The sequence below is a fragment of the Hydra viridissima genome, unplaced genomic scaffold (genome assembly GCF_058129835.1).
Source record: "Hydra viridissima isolate aposymbiotic clone 2 unplaced genomic scaffold, HvirCarnegie_v1 scaffold_4, whole genome shotgun sequence".
Classification (NCBI taxonomy): Eukaryota; Metazoa; Cnidaria; class Hydrozoa; order Anthoathecata; family Hydridae; genus Hydra; species Hydra viridissima.
Window position 1 is genome coordinate 12,389,127 of NW_028324303.1, and position 16,794 is coordinate 12,405,920.

Sequence of the window (16,794 nt, forward strand, 5' to 3'; positions counted from 1 at the left end):
CACAAGATGAAACCGTCTCGTGTGCGGATACTTTGTGGTCACCCTGTATAATAATAAAACATTTAATTTGTATGTTGTAGAATATTTATAGAAATTATAACTATCAATAAGTGTTGATATTTTAAACTACCTTTTTTTTGCACATAAAAGACTGCTTTGACATGGCCACAGAATATTTTGCAGCTATTGATGATTGGTTCCTTTGACAAGACCTTGAATTTTTTGTTTGTCCTCATGCAACTCCAAAGAGGAGTTTGTCACTCCTGGTGACTAGCTCCCCTTTGGTTTTGCCTTTGTTCGAGGGCTTGTTGCTCTGTCTTTCAATTGAATCCCACACAAAAGCTCCCCTTTGGTATTACTTTTGGTATAGGACTTGTTGCTCTGTCTTTCAATTGAATCCCACACAAAAAGTTCATAGAATTTAAGTCTGGTAAGTTTGGGGGTCAAACATCAGGACCAACTACAGCTACAAAAACTCTCACTCAACCTTTTTTGCAATTTTCTTGATGTATGGCATGATGCTATGTCTTGTTGTCAAACATGGTTATCTAGAAGCAAGCTTTCATATCCAGAGCAGTATATGTTTCATTGGGACCTTCAAATACTAAGGTGAAGTAAGGTGACATGATATCAACCTGGAAGAAATTTTTTTCATTAGTGAAAAAACAGATCATGCCTGGCTGCAAGGGCTGCTTCAACTTATTGAGCAGTTTGATAGAGCTCTTTGGCCACTTTTCTTTAGCCTTTTTGGTTTGCCCTTTTCTCATATTGTTATATGCTGCTAACTGAATATGGCTTATACCTTAAGTCCTCAACCATACAGGTCCTTATAATTGACTCAGACCTTCCCAAGTCACAAGCAATCCACCTTAATGTCAACCATTTCTTGGGCTTTTTCTATGAATTCAGGAGTTCTGACACAATCAAACCATTGTTTGTGAGTTGATCTCTCAGCTATGGCTTCATAGTAACCTTCAGACTCTTCAAGCTCTTTTCTCACTCTCCAAAACCAAATTTTGCCCACTTTGGAAAAACATATATATATATATATATATATATATATATATATATATATATATATATATATATATATATATATATATATATATATATATATATATATATATATATATATATATATATATATATGATAGAAAATTTCCTATTATTTCATATATAAAACCCTGCTATAATTTCATTATTTGTTTTTGTCTTTGCAAATCATTGATTTTTAGCATGTTAGACTAAATAATAGCTATTGCATAAGAAAATGATTTAAACTTTCTATTTAGTTAGTGAGCAGTTTATTAGTTTAAATTACACAGATTGAACTCGTCTAATTCATTTTGAAGAAAACTTTTGTCTTTAGTTCTTGTTAGGGTTGGCAATCTAAACAATATGCTGCTATGTAAATATACTGCTATATAAATATGTTTTTAAATAATTATGCTGCTGTATAAATTTGGCAAAAATTGGCTTGTGTATTTTATTCAAAAAAACTTAGAACTGAAGTAAATATTGGTGTTTAGAGCATGAAAATTGTTTTAAGCATCAGTGTTAAAAGGATTACAATCATGATTTGTATTTGTGTCAGTCTTTTTAAAAAAAAAACTGTGAAGCCTCCCTAAAATTGAATCAGTCTGCAAAGTTATCAGCGCTCAACTTTATCAAGTTAATTTAAGTTATGAAAGTTAGTAAAGATTTCAGAAATGCATGGTTTTTTCTTAAATTGGAAGTATTAAAAATAACATTGTTACTATAATTTCAATATATTAAAGATAATGTGTGTTTTCTCTTTATTTTCTTTTTTTCTTTTTTTTTTTTTTTTTTTTTTTAACATGACATGGAAATGATTTTCTTTTTTTTGTGTGTGTGATTCTAGGTATTGATGCTGTTTCTTCTCGAAACTTAATAATTAATATCATGGAAAAAATGGCATCTGTTGGATTCTTTGTTATAACAGGTGAAGATGTCTCTCGCAAAGTGAATGACAAGTCTTTGTTATTGTTCAAGAGAAGTCAGCCATTGCAAAATCAGTTTTTGTGCGTTTATTAAATGAAACTGACAAAATTCGGCTTATTAATGCTCCTCAGCATATGATAGAGGTAATTTAAAATGTGTTAACAATGATGCAATGGTCACATTGTGATCTGTGTCATTTCTGTTGAATGTTTATAAATGTTGTGAAATACCACAATAAAAACTAAGAAAACAATAAAAATCAAATGATATTATCAAATACTTGCCATAAAAATTCCATTAATGTTTTAATGCTCCTCAGCATATAATAGAGGTAAGTTAAAATGGTGAATTAGACACTATTTACAAAAGCATCTTTTTCAAAATAAAGAAAGAGGTTTTTATTGTTTTAATTAGCCAAGGGTATTCATATAGCTGCCCTGTTCAGTTTTTGAAAAAACTACTTGTATGGCTATCATATGATAAAACAGCTATTTACACACCTGTATAAGTTTTGGGAAGACTATTCACACAATTGTATTTAATGTGATCTAATACATGTTTTATAAAAACAGTTCAAATAGGTTTTGATGAACTTTGATTGAACCAGAATTTTTCATGATGATTTGAGAGTCTATGGCTGCATTCTCTATTGGCTGGTAATACTAATAGTTGAACATGCAAAAACTCATTTACCAAAATTCATCTATCAAAAAGCTAACAATAAGAGTAATGGTACCACTCCTTAAAAGTTTTCAGTGTCAAATTTCAAATTTTAATAATTAGGCTAAATATTGTGTATTCTATTGTCTTGTTAAGGCTTGTCATATGTTCTCTTGTTGCATTGTTTCTTCTTGATAAAGTTGGAATGCAAAGCCGGTGCCTTAAAACTTCTGCAAGTAATGGTAGCTTTACCTCATTTGCCTTCTGTCATTTTTGGATGTTAAAGTGACCATCAGCTTTTGTTGATCTTGTTTTGAACACATTTCACCATAACCTGTTCTTGCTCTGCTGCTCCAGGGTTAGAGAGCAAATGCAAACAATGTCATGACAAGATTCATTTGGTTTTTCTTCACTTTTTTTTGAGTTTCTTTTCTTTTCTTAAAATGTGTTAGGTAGAGGTAATAGGATTGTTAAAATTTAGAGGACAAGAAAGTTGCATTTTAAGGACCAGATTTGTTTAATAACTTAGATAATCTTTAAAATTTAACAAATTGAAAAGTAATATTTCTTCATGCAACAGCAAGTATCCATAATAATGTTTTTTTACTAGTAAGGCATAACAGATTGTAGAAGACATTTTTAACAACAAATGTTAAATATAATTTCCCTCAAATTGTTTTAGTGGAAAAAAAATTAGATGACTTCTGAAATATTTTACAACTAGGGGTGAGCTCCGAAAAAGAACAAGTTTTTTTTTATTCTCATTTTAGATATGCATCTTTATTCATTTAGTAAATCATTCTTAGGCTCGTTTTAATTACAACACTAGTCTTGTCATTTCTTATTTAAGTCAAGTCATAATACAAGATGAGATCAATTCTGTCTGGCATGGGCTCATATCAATTTGTATTGTTTTGCTCAAAAGTACTATTTGCTTCAAGATGATGGCCCTTAGTAAATGAGAATTTTTTTTTTTTTTACTAATCCATTTATTTGGTATAAATGTAATACAGAAAAAATCCCTTTTTAGTATAAACAACCAAAGTGCAATTTTGTTTTTAATCTGAAATATGGTTAAATTTTTAGATATTTAAGTTTTATAAAATGTTTTTGCTGTCTAGAATAATTCTCTCCACTATCATAATAGTTTTCTAAATGACTATTTATAAACTTAATTATATATACATTTTTTAAACATTTTAAAGTTATTTTAACTTTTACAATATTTTAACATACCGTTAAAGTATTTAAAAAAAAATTTTTTTTATAATAGAATTAGAGTTTTAATCAGTTCATGTTTATGTAGGAATTTTAAGAATTTTTTTAAAAATAGAATTGGAAGTTTGTGCTTTTCAGCATTATAAAAACATTATTACAGCATGATTTCTGCTTTAGGATGATATTAGGATGTTTATGAGTTTCTGCATACCATTTGGTTATTTACTGAAGTATACTTTCAGTGATTGGTATAAACAAAAAATAACAAAGTTTCAGTGGTCTTCGAACCATACTAATTATAACTGACTACTAATGATTACCAACTGACTGCCAACTAATGTGAGTGCAATTAACTAATATAAAACTTTTTTGTCTTCTAATGTTCCAACAAGTGCCTAATATTTTCTGTATTAGATTTTAATATTAAAATTAATAAAATTGTTAGTATATAATAATTTAATATTAGTAGTGATAAAAATATATTTACAAATATGTAACTTCTATTGTGGCTATACAAAAATTAAATGCAACTATAAAGTAGTATAAAATGTATCAAAAAGTAATATGATAATTTCAACATTGTAATTAAAAAGGTTTAACATTCCTTTTTAGTTAGTAATTAAATCTAACTGCTATTAACTTAAAGCTATTAGTAAACTGTTGTCAGCAGTTAACAAGTTTTCTTTTGGTATTAATGGCAGTTGGTAATAACTCTTGTTAATAGCAAAAGAAACTGGTAACTAATATAAAAAATAAAGATAATAATAATAAAACTTAGAAGTAATTTTTTTTATATTAACAACCAATTTAAAATTTTGTTATCATCATAATTCAAAAACGTAGATATATACTTTCCTATTTTTGTATTTAGTTAAGTAGGAGATTAATTGCTGACTTTTGGTCAATGGGTGAGCAAGAGTAGAAGCAACTCAAAGATGGCATCACCTATCAGGTAAACCTTATGTGTAGGCTTAATGTTCTAATTTTGTTATCAGAAATTAACACTTTTTTTAATAAAGCTTTTTCTGTTAAAGATTGAAATTCTTGACCTTTAGGTAAAGCTAAAGGGAAACCCATGGTTTTCTATTAAGAGAAGTGATGGAGAGGCCTTATTAGTTCACATTCTATACCATTTTACAGCATCTGGGTGGAGGTTAGTGTGTTCAGCAGATATTTCTGCAAAGTTTGTGCATCAAGATGATGAACCTGACTATTCTATTGATGTTCATAATTGGTACTTTATGTATGATGGAGTGATGCATGCTCATCAGCAACAGTTTGTACAACCACTTTACCCTAGTTGTAATCCACCACCCTATCAATAATTTTCTTTTCAATACTTTTCATATACTTGGATAAAATTTATCTGTGTATGTACATATACACACACATACACACACAAATATATTTAAATACCTATTAGTAAAATGCAAAGGGTCAGTTTTAAAGTTTCAGTTCAAAATGAAAGTTAAAAAATGGGGAAAAAAGTCAAGTTAGCAAGTAGTTTGAACAATGCAGGCTTCTTTTAAGCATCACAAGCTAATAGATTTTTTAGTTATCTTTATTTTCTTTAAGAATTATATTATGCAATCAAACCTTTTGATAAGTTTCAATGCCATTAGGTCTGGGTTTAGCCAATTCTATTTGTTGTAATTCGTGTTGATATTGTGTTGGAAATTGTCCAGATGGTTTTCCTTATAAAGTTACTTTATAAAATTATTAAAGATGACACATTTCACAAAAATGTTCCCCTCACATTTTTGAGCTTTTTATTGAGTTTATTTATTAAATTTTTAAGCCTTCATAAATTACTGTAATAAAACAGCTCTTCTAATAAAAAGCTTTGTATTATAATTATAAAACTGAATTTTGTTGAATGAATTAACTGTTTGTGAAACTTTTTTTAAATGGTTGAAGTTTTGAAATTTTTAAGAAACTTTTAGTTACTTGAATAAAAAATGTTTCAAAGTTTGGATGTCCAAGTTGGTGAGCAAAAATGGAATCCTGAGCAACATCCTTTTTCTAATGACCTTCCAGAGCTTGTTTCTGATTCTGATGAAGAACCAAATCTACCATTAGCTAGTTCAAATTATCAAGAAGAAGAATCTGGAAGATTAGCTGCACTTTTAACTGACTCTGACTCAGGTTTTTTGCTTGAAACAACTTTTACAATACTTATAGTACTAGTATCATTTTAAGTTTCTAAGCCTCTTTTCTCTCAATCATTTAGATGATTCCTCAGCAGCTCCTTACTCCTTGATGGAAAATTTTTCTGATGATGACTCCTCATCTGACACTTCAGAGGATGATTTTATGTTAGATGGCTATCTTTCTGATGATTCTTCAGTTGGCGATTGTAAGAAAAGACAATTATACATTTTTTTTAAAATTCAATCATAGTTATTTTGCATTTATACTTCAATATCTTTTTAATTTTGTTTTTAGATGAATATATTGGTGGTGAGATGGGTGTTTTAGAGGTGGGAATTTCTACCATTTTTATTTATTCTTTATTGTGTTAATTTTTTTTAATGAAATTAAGTCTTTTAGTAAAGCTTAACAAAAAATACCATTGCAGCTACTTTATAATTTATTTTTTAGGTTTTAAACCAGCAGTTGGAAGCATTCAGCAATATTATTCCTTCTTTCTTTGGAGTGTCTTTACAGGTTTTTAAAGTGTTTTTGTTATTATCTTGACATGAGTTAATGAGCATAATAATAAAATTATATTTCAAAATGCAAGAATTTAGAAATCATAACAGTATGATGTGTTAGTAAAAGGATTGCATAATGGTTTTAAAAGACAAAAAGCAAGACAGAATTTTTAAAATGGAGTTAAAAGTAATTTTATTAAATGAGTAATGACTAAAAATCAAAGTAACTACCTGAAACTACTGTTTTTTTTTTAAATAATTATCTGAAACTACAATTTTTAAAAAACAATTTGTGTTGCGTTGACAATAAATCGTTTTATTAAATCATGTATTTTTACTTTTATGTTTTCAAACACGCCATTTAAAGGGTTCAGTTGAAATTTGTTTTATAGCAAAATTTAAGCCTCAAAACATGGATAAGGAGATTTATTTTAAATGGATGGCAAATTAAGGAACAAATGGAGAGAACGAAAAGCACAGAAAGAATTAAAATATCACTATAGAAAGAAAAAAAAACGTTTTCCACAAAATGGCTAAATTATTAAAATATTTTTTGTCAGATAATGTACAGGGTGTCCCAAAATTAACACAAGGTTTGAGTTTGTTGCCATTTGTGCATTAAAGTGTTAGCAACCCTAAAAAAAAACACTTTGACAACTGACAGTTTAGGGTTAGTAAAAAAGGAGCGTTACACGATAGAACAACGTGTCTTCATTATTGAACAATATTTCAAAAATAATGAAAGCTTGGCAGATGCAGTTCGAAAACTTCATACAAAATATGGTCGCAATAGTGTTGTAACTTCATCAATTGTGAAAAGATTAATTGAAAAATTCAGGGCGACTAGATCCATTGGAGACATCAAAAACACTGGTTGTCCAAAAACAAGCCATTCAAATGTCAATATCGAAGCAGTGCATGAGAGTATCAGTGACAATCCAGGAACCTCAATTCAGCGTCGTGGACAAGAATTACAAATTTCAAGAAGTTCTCTACAGCATATACTCACTCAAGATCTGTGTCTCAATGCTTATAAAATTCAATTAACACAACAAATGAAGCCTAATGACCATGCACAGCGAAGAATGTTTGTTGAATGGATTATTGAACATCAACAAATGAATGCTAGTTTTTTGAGCAAAATCATCCTAAGCAATGAAGCACATTTTCACCTTGATGGCTTTGTTAACCACCAAAATTGCCGCTTTTGGGGTTCCGAGAACCCACATGTGATTGTCAAAAAACAAATGCATCCACAACGTGTTACTATTTGGTGTGGATTTTGGGCTGGAGGCATAATTGGACCCTACTTTTTTGAAAATGAGGAGACTGGTCAAGCAGTGACTGTTACTGGTGCTCAATATCGCGACATGATAACACAGTTCTTTCTGCCAAAATTGGATGATATTTTGAATTGATGTGGCCAATATGTGGTTTCAAGAAGATAATGCCACATGCCATACAGCCTGGAAAAAAATTCAATTACTGCATGAGACATTTCCAGGTTGCGTACTTTCTCATTTTGGTGATCAGAATTGGCCCCCTAGATCGTGTGACTTAATACCATTAGATTTCTTTTTATGAGGTTATTTGAAATCACAGTTCTATGGCAACAAGCCCACAACCACCCTTGCATTAAAGGAGGAGATTAAACGCTGCATCAACAAAATTCAGCCACATTTATGCAAAATGGTCATGAAAAATTTCAACAAAAGAGTGCATATGTACATGCAAAGCCGTGGAGGCCATATGCCCGATGTGTTATTCCATAAATAACTCTATCCTATGTACTTTATGATTCAATAAAAAAATAACAATCAAAAGACTAAAAACTGTGTTTTCTATTTAATTCAAATCTTGCGTTAATTTTGGGACACCCTGTATTTCATTAAATAATATTTTTAATGGAATTACACTTATAACAAGAACAATTCTTATAAAAATAATTTCAATTAAAAATTACAAAGTTTTTTCATAAACCTGTTTGTTAATAGAGTAAACTAAGAGTAAATTAAAAAAAGTGTTTTAGCAATTTTGTTTCTTTTGCACTTAACGCTAAAACTAAAAATCTTTTCAAAGTTGTATCATTGCACTGTTGAGAATTTTCTGCTCTAAAGGAGTAAAAATTATCTTTAGAAATTTATTTGTGCCTTAGCAAACTTTAAAAATTCTTACCCCAGTAAAAAAAAAAGGTTTTTTTTCCTAAGAAACTAACTTTTGAAACTCTCGAAAGTAAAATTAACTTTTGTTAAACTAAAAATGCAGTTTTGTAGAAAATTCCATGACAATCAAGATTCTCTTTTAAAAATTGAATTTGGAAATTCAGAAAAATTTAATGAGCGAAAAATTGAGGAAATGTGTATTGGGGGAATGGTAAGCATTCTAATTGCTCACACTTAGCATTAAGGTGAAAGAGGCTAAATTACTAATTAGTTAAAACATAAATAAATATGATAACATTTGCTATCTATTTAAAGATTTTTAAAGTTAAAATGACTCATACTTTTTAAAATGCAAACAACTTACACTGAAGAGTAATTGCAATACTTTATAGAAAATCTTTTGCAGTGCCACAATATTGAAAAAAAAAAACCAAGAGTCGACATTCCTATAGTTGAAGATCAGTTTCTAAGTACATCTGAGGTACTCAAGGAAGTAAAGCAAAACGAGGCTAAAAACTCAAAGCAGTTAAAGAAATGTCAAATTGACTTCAGTGATGCTTCAGATCAAATTCAGCAAGTGCCACATTCAATTGTTACCAAAATTTAACTCATTTTATTTTTCCTCAATTTTAAGGTGAAAAGCAGGTGTTTTTTTGTTGTTTTTTTTGTTAAGATAGATTTATTAAAAAACTTTCAAAAGGCTACTTATCAATTTTTATATATTCGTATAGTGTAAACAATTCCCTAAAAAATAAAAAAAGATAAAAAAAAAAAACCATTGAATTTGAAGCTACACTGTAAATTCTACCATTTTTATTTGACAATACCATGATAAATGTATTTTTAGATGTTATACGACAGACTGGCCAATCATTTATTTGGGGATGAAGAGAAGCCGACCCCTCAGCATATTTTGGATTCACTACCCAAAGTCAAAGTAACGATTTCACAGTTAGGTATGTTAGTAAGGTATATTAATTAGGTGTGTTATTTAGGTGTGTTAGTTAGTTATGTTATTTAGGTGTGTTATTTAGGTGTGTTAGTTAGGTATGTTAATTAGGTGTGTTATTTAGGTGTGTTAGTTAGGTATGTTAATTAGGTGTGTTATTTAGGTGTGTTAGTTAGGTATGTTAATTAGGTGTGTTATTTAGGTGTGTTAGTTAGGTATGTTAATTAGGTGTGTTATTTAGGTGTGTTAGTTAGGTATCTTTAGAACCTTTTTCTTGTGCCATATCTGTTATAATGGAAAAGTTCTTAAAACTGAAAATTCTAATTAAGCTTATATCTATTATTAGACATAAGAAGCTGATTCTCGTCTGATATCACTATTAGATGATTTTCTGTTCATAATTTTGTAAATAAGGAGCTCCTGAAAACTTAACAGTTATACGCTTCTATAAATTCTGCTTTGAAGTTTCCTTTCCCCAAAAGCGAGGGGTTATACTTTTTCATTCGACATTCTTTAATTGTTTTTAGTAAGTAATAACTTGGCTTTTTTTCTAAGCTTCAAAGGCTTGCTGCTGCATTTGCTTTGGTGAATATATTATTAACGAAGATATTCTACAATTTCCTTGTAATCATTACTATCATAGCGCATGCGTGTTAAACTGGCTAAACATAGTGAGCTTTTTTTTTTCTTTTTTTTTTTTTTTTCTCCAACAAAGTTATTTTAGTCAATTAATGGGTTTTCCCTTTCACACTTAATTTGAACTTATTTTAGAAATCCACTTGTCCAACGTGCCGTTTTGATCTAACTAAAGTAACCTCGAGTGGTGATACATCCGTACCAAATCTAAATGATGATTATCCTCAGGCCGTTTTAATCAATGAGCTAAACAATACTGATGTAACAAATAACAGCGTTCAAAATCCAACTGATGCCTTAAATTTTCCATCCGCTAATTTTCCGAATCATTTTATTGTTGGTAACCCTAACAGAAATTTGGATAGATACGGCACTTATACGAATTCATTATCCGCCGCAACTATTACGAACAATACAAACATTGAAGCTACCAATAGCGTTATCGTAGATAATAGAGCTAATTTTCTTGGCAGTGAAAGACGCTCTGAAAGTCATCTATCAGATGCCAACACTAATAATCAACGCCATTCAGAGTCTAATGCAGAACTTCGTTACAATATTTTTGCAAGCGAGGCTGAAAGCTCGAAAATAAACGTTGAACCTCGAAGAAATATTTCTAAAATAAGAACTGAAAGCTCTTTAACGGTTCGTGATGCAAAAACCTCTTCTAGAGAAACTGAAATTTGGTGAAAAAAAAAAAAATACTTAAAACGAAATTTGTATTCTCTGTTCAACCGTAAAATTTGCAATAACACCATTTTGAATTCATTTAGGAAAACTACAGTTATAAAATTTTGCTGGAGAGAAACTTTTTTGATATTTTGTAAAATAAATTTTTTCTTTGTTGTTACTTTCTGTTTATAGTCGAACGTTCTTGTGTTAACTTTTAATAGATCTTAACTTGATCAATTTATATACAACACCATATTTAAAAAATTTTCAAATTATTTTCTTATCTCTTAATTTTGTTTTTTCTTGTTCGTTTTTTTTTTTAATGTAATTTTGCATTTGTCTTATCTTTTTTTATAGTCACTCGGTCTGAAATTTCTAATAAATAATTTTAGCTTGAATTTCGAAATAATTAGCTCTAAGCGCCATTTAATTTAACGAGCAAACCTAAAATTTCTGAAACATTGTCGGTTACTTTTCACGTAAAAAGTCATAGAAGACCCGTGTGTAAAAGTATGTAAAAGTAGAAGACCCGTGGAGTTGCTGCTAATAAAGTATGCTTAAATGTTATGAAATATATTTTAAAAAATTTAATCCTTCCTCTTTTCCCTAAAAACATTTGAACATTTACTTCTTTTGCGTGTTTTACTTGAGAACTGTTAAAAATTCATTTTTTTTTTTTACTTGAAAAATTACAACATATCTTAGCAAATTTCTCGATTACACATCTCTTTAATTTACTTTCCACACCTTTTTTCCCCCAAAAATGGAATAAATATTTTAATATTTTAAAACCATCTTTCTTAAAACACTGTATACATGTTTTTGAAATTGTAAAGTTTTCGCAAGTTTTTTCCTTTATTTTTTGTTATCTCTCCTATCCGGTAAATAACGGCGATAAATTCTGAAAATCTGGATTCTACCGATTAACTTATTTTTGTATAGTTATGTGACAACACTTGCTTTAAATGTGCAGTTCTGAGCATTTGTAACTTTTTGAAACAAACTTTCTTGTCGAGATTTCCTTCGGTTGTTGTCTTTTACAACTGTATTCATGGGATCGTATGAAGCGTGATAGGAGCCGCGGCGTTTTTCAATGCAACCATTTGGACAACACTCGCTTCTATTCATTTTTTCTGAAGAAAAGCTTACACTTCGTTTTCTATAGGCTTCGCTGCATGTGTGATGTTTCGTTTTCCTTTCTGATTCACTGCCAGTTCTATTCTTATTTTCTGAAGAAAAGCTTGCACTTCGTTTTCTATAGGCTTCGCTGCACGTGTGATGTTTCGTTTTCCTTTCTGATTCACTGCTAGTTCTACAGAGAAATTTCTTTCCCGCTTCTCTTACATAACAGCGATATTCTTCAGCTGATATTTTGTGTCCAGTTTTAGGTAGCTCAGCACTTGATTCAATAGAAAAATCTTTAGTAAAGCTTGAGGGCTTCAAGTTTGAAAGTTTCATAAGATCAACTGCGGTTTTCGCTTTTGGATCATTAGGCCTAATTTTTAACCCGAAAAGCCCTTTTGACGAATATAGATAAGAGTTTACAGTCTGCATTGAGAAAAATCTAAATGAAAATAAACATTCAAAGCCAAAAGTAAAAAACAATTATAATATACATAACAAAATTAAGACAAATTTTAATATCTATTATCCGTTTTTAATTGTTTTAACTATATTTTGTAATTTACTGTTGCTACAAAAACTGTTTGGTTTTAAATGTTCAAAGAAAACTCTTATGTTTTAGTGAAAAAATAGTAACATAAGGAACACTAAATGTTTGTCTAAATTTGTTTATAGAAACTGACGAAATAAACATCATCTCTGTTAAGTATTAATAAAGTTATAATAAAAGAATTTCAAAGAAGATTCTTGAGTTGCTCTTGACAATAAACCAACTTTGTTTCCAGGATGTTTTATAAAACGAGTTTTAAAAGAAAATTAAAATTTGTAAAGCATAAGGGCTCACATTTTGTAAGTTCCGAAAAAGTAGCTCCGTTTTTGACCTTCGGATGATTGGTTCTAACTTTTAATCTTAATAACACTTTTGGCGAAGAAAGTTCACAGTTTGTATTGAGAAGTATCTAAAAAAGGATATGTTATTTGTTTACAGAAATTGACGAAATAAACATCACCTCTGTTAAGTATTAAGAAAGATTCTAATAAAAGAATCGAAGACCTCAGGAGAAAAAATGAGTCAAATTATCACCCTGTCTCATCGATAATCAAATAAAGTTTGCTTTGAATCAAATAGAAAAAAATTGTCCTAATGAAAACTTTCAAAGAAAAAATGAAAAACAATGGGAAAAGAATCGTAGCCTTTATTTAAAAATCTTAAAATCATAAAGGTGTGACAGTTATTTTTTCTCTTACGATCTTTAACTTCAAAGAAGATTTTTGCATTGCTTTTGGCAATAAACTTACTTTCTTTCTTGGAAGTTTTCTGAAATGAGCTTCACAAAAAAAATTAAACTATCTTGTTTCCAGACTCTTTCTGAAGGGATGAAAAGTGCTTCGGAACGAAGTTTAATCGATAATTAAATTTCAAAAAATTTAAAGTTTGCGCACAGCAAATACTGTTTGTTTATAAAATGCGAGTTTCATATCCGGTCGAAGTTACCCTCAAATTCTTTGTTTAGTTTAAATTTTTATTTCGGAAATGTTAATTTTTTACACATAATGTAATTAGTTGAATTTTATTACACAATTATACAAGAAACGTTTTTTCTAAACAATTTTAAACTCCCTAAACAGAATGACTAAGTCATCTTTAATTTTTCAAACTCGCATTCCATTTTATAAGGATTTTTACCGCATTTACAAAACTAGCGTGGGCGTAGATTGAACTGATTCTAAATATTTATTTATCATTAATGTTAAAATCTGTTTCTTTTTTAATATTCCATTATTGCGTTATGGTGTTTAATAAGCTAAAAGATGATTTTTTTATATTTTAAGGCTGAAAGTTTTGAGTTCAAAACACCCAGCTTTCAAACTGAGTTGATTTACTGTCTGATTTGTGGTATCAAATATGTTTTGCTTGTAGCTACTTTTGGTATGATAAGCACAAAGCACTTGAAGTATACAACACTCTCTCCACCCCACCACTTAGTTTGTATTTGTATTTAAAAAAGAAGAAGTTTTAATGAGTATTAACTTTTTAAGTAAAGGTTTGAAATAGTTGATTAGAAAGCACACTTGGATAGTTATGTAAAGTTGCTATAAAGATCGGTTTGATGTGAAAATTTTCCTGCTATTACAAAAACTAATCCAGGTGTGTCAAAAAAAAATCTGATTCATTTTTGAATTGTAGTTCCTCTCTAACTAGAAGTCGTCAATTACATTTCAAAAACAATCGTGCGCTAAGTTGTAACCTTTATTAATCGCCTGACCAATCGTAACCCCATGTGGTTCATTTAAAAAGATTTAATTTCGAAACAATGACACCCTGAGGTAAACTGGGATAACATTGACACCGAGGAAACTTTGATATTTTTTGTTAAGTAACTCACAGAACACAGAAAATTCGTTATTTATTTTTAAAATGTGTTTATGATAGGAGTAGAGTTTGCAGTTTTTATTACGAGCGCCACTTTGCTGAATTATTGTAGTATTTTGTGAAATGTTTCCGGTAATTAGATCATGTTGTTAATTTGTTCAATTTTGAACTTCAGCAAAACTTTTGTTTCAGATATGTTTAGCTGTAATGTTGTAAGGGCTTATTAGTCATCAAATACTATATAAAATGTTTAGGCTCATAGTCTGCCATTTTATATAGCGTGCGTGTATTCTGCAGAATACAAACGGAATGTTACACCTTTCTTCTTTAGGGTTTTTTTATGTTGTTATATATATATATATATATATATATATATATATATATATATATATATATATATATATATTGAGAGAGAGAGGGTTGCGGAGCTAAAATCTATGCCAAAATTTTTTTTTGGAACATCAAAAAAAACCCATTTCCATAAAAAAGTGCATTTTTATTTAACAAATTTTTATTAGACAAGAACCGTGAAATTAAAAATATTTTTAAAAAAGCATTTAAAGTTATGTAAAAAATTTTTTAATTGTAAAAAATGTCAGCAATGATCTATGACCATATTTAGTGAACACGAAATGATCCAACAGTTTAGGCATCTAAAATTTTTTCAAAATACAACCTATTTTCTTCATCCAAATACTGTATCATGGCTTATTCCCAACTTAGATGCATCAAAAAACCGAGGCAGTGTTTTTAACCATTATGAAAACCATTTTGCTCATTATGAAGAGTATTCTTGAACTTTTTTATTCCTCCACGTTTGTCTTTAAAAGTGGTTAAACCAGCTTTTTTTTTTTTTTTTATTAAAAAGAGGTCACCTTTTGGGGGCTTCGCCCCTCTACGTCTCATATATATTTATATAAAATCCTTCAAATAAGCCGGTCTTGTTCTGATCCTAGATGATCTTCGCACGTCGGCTTGCGGTTATGTTTTTGCTTTTTTATTGTCTGTTGTCATTTCATTTGATGTTATGGAAGTGTATTATTTGTTAGTGATTCAAAAGGTAAATCAAGTTGTTCTTACTGGTGAACAAACGGCTATTAATTGGTTTAAAAATCAATTGGTTTTAATGTTTACGGTTGCTTCTATACAATCTTCCATACCTATCTATAACGTTGTAGGACCTGGGTAATATCAACTTCTTTTGAACTCTGACTTTTTTCCAGACTCCATCCTTTTTCTACCAGTAAGTCTGGAAGTTCAGATGTGTTCCGATCATAGTAGAGTTTCTGCCGCTCTCTGGACTTAGTGATCTGATTTTAGGCGTTTAAGAGAACTGATGGGATAAGTAAGTCTTGTTGAATAGGAAGCATTGTTCCTGTCCTTCTGCTCATGAGAAGTTCAGTAGGGGAGTACTCCATACCTATGAGAGGCATGTTGAGATATTCTAGGAGACCAAGTTCTGGATTGTCACATTTTTTAGTACTTTTTTCATGATTTTTACTCCTATTTCACTAAGATTATTTGATTGAGGGTAATTAGGGATAGATGGAATGAAATTGAACCCATATTTCTTTGAGAACTTGAGGAACTCTGAGCTGTTATAGGGTTTGTTGTCGGTTACAAGATCAGAATGTATTCCATGAAGAGTAAAATTAGTTTTCATGAACTTGATTATTGAGAAGGCAGTTTTATCAGAAATGACACTATTCTCTATGAATTTTGAGAAATAGTCAATGAAAATCACATTGTATTTTCCTTAGAACTCTTATATGTCTGAACCTACTTTACTCCACGGTACCTTGAGAGTGTCATGTTGAATAATTTTTTCCTTTCTGTTATTATCACGGTATTTAAAGAATTTTAGGGAGTTAAGTATCATTTTATCACTTGTAAGTACTGACCTTTAAGTACTTGTAAGTATTGGCCAGTATATAGTATGTTTTAGCTCTAGCTTTTATTTTTTAGGAATTATTCCTTCTGCTAAGTATAAGTTATTACGGTGGTCCAATATTGCTTTTCTTCCTGGCAAAACATCTGTCGGTTGCGAGGCCAACCATGAGTTATATAATTCGTTATTTTAGAGAGCATAGGATCGAGTTTAGTGTCATATTGCAATTGTTTTAGTCTGTCTGTGGATATGGGCAAATTTTGAACTAGAGTGTGAACCATACAATCCTCATTTAGGTTTTCATCTTCTACCAAAGTGTTATGGTGAGCACATGATAAGCATGAGTCAGCAATCTGTCGATCTTTTCCTGGAACGTATTTTACTGTAAGTTGATATTTCTGAAGTCTTATCAAGAGTCTTTGTATACGAGGGGGTGCTTCTGACAGTGGTTTATGTAAAATATATTCAGGGGATTGTGATCAATTTAAACTGACACC

General features: G+C 29.9%; 2 protein-coding genes across 4 annotated transcripts; one reads left to right on the forward strand and one right to left on the reverse strand.

The window, feature by feature from the left end:
* Nucleotides 1-1,953: 1,953 nt before the first annotated feature.
* On the forward strand, nt 1,954-11,193 carry LOC145182815 (uncharacterized). Of its 3 annotated transcripts, none has more exons than XM_090084593.1 (9): nt 1,954-2,105; nt 4,712-4,792; nt 4,896-5,985; nt 6,071-6,196; nt 6,286-6,320; nt 6,442-6,507; nt 9,504-9,612; nt 10,161-10,276; nt 10,377-11,193. In XM_090084593.1, exons 3-9 carry the CDS (start codon nt 5,799-5,801, stop codon nt 10,929-10,931), a joined length of 1,194 nt encoding a protein of 397 aa, XP_089940719.1. In that variant the 5' UTR covers nt 1,954-2,105; nt 4,712-4,792; nt 4,896-5,798; the 3' UTR covers nt 10,932-11,193. The 3 variants fall into 3 exon arrangements, with proteins under 3 accessions (XP_089940719.1, XP_089940720.1, XP_089940721.1); XM_090084594.1 differs by lacking the exon at nt 1,954-2,105 and adding an exon at nt 4,029-4,179; XM_090084595.1 differs by lacking the exon at nt 1,954-2,105 and adding an exon at nt 4,040-4,179 and having other exon boundaries at nt 4,875-5,985.
* Nucleotides 11,194-11,688: 495 nt separating this feature from the next.
* Nucleotides 11,689-13,434, reverse strand: LOC145183495 (uncharacterized). Its single transcript, XM_090084596.1, has 3 exons — nt 13,335-13,434; nt 12,880-12,994; nt 11,689-12,477 (listed from the first exon to the last, which is right to left on the reverse strand). Exon 3 carries the CDS (start codon nt 12,465-12,467, stop codon nt 11,856-11,858), a length of 612 nt encoding a protein of 203 aa, XP_089940722.1. The 5' UTR covers nt 12,468-12,477; nt 12,880-12,994; nt 13,335-13,434; the 3' UTR covers nt 11,689-11,855.
* Nucleotides 13,435-16,794: the final 3,360 nt, after the last annotated feature.

What these genes read in the sequence shown, in the direction of transcription:
- LOC145182815 (XM_090084593.1), top strand. Translation starts at nt 5,799, where the DNA reads ATGTTTCAAAGTTTGGATGTCCAAGTTGGTGAGCAAAAATGGAATCCT. An exon ending in TTTAACTGACTCTGACTCAG is followed by an intron (nt 5,986 to 6,070) that starts GTTTTTTGCTTG and finishes TCAATCATTTAG; the next exon opens with ATGATTCCTCAGCAGCTCCT. An exon ending in TGATTCTTCAGTTGGCGATT is followed by an intron (nt 6,197 to 6,285) that starts GTAAGAAAAGAC and finishes TTTTGTTTTTAG; the next exon opens with ATGAATATATTGGTGGTGAG.
- LOC145183495 (XM_090084596.1), bottom strand. Translation starts at nt 12,467, where the DNA reads ATGCAGACTGTAAACTCTTATCTATATTCGTCAAAAGGGCTTTTCGGG.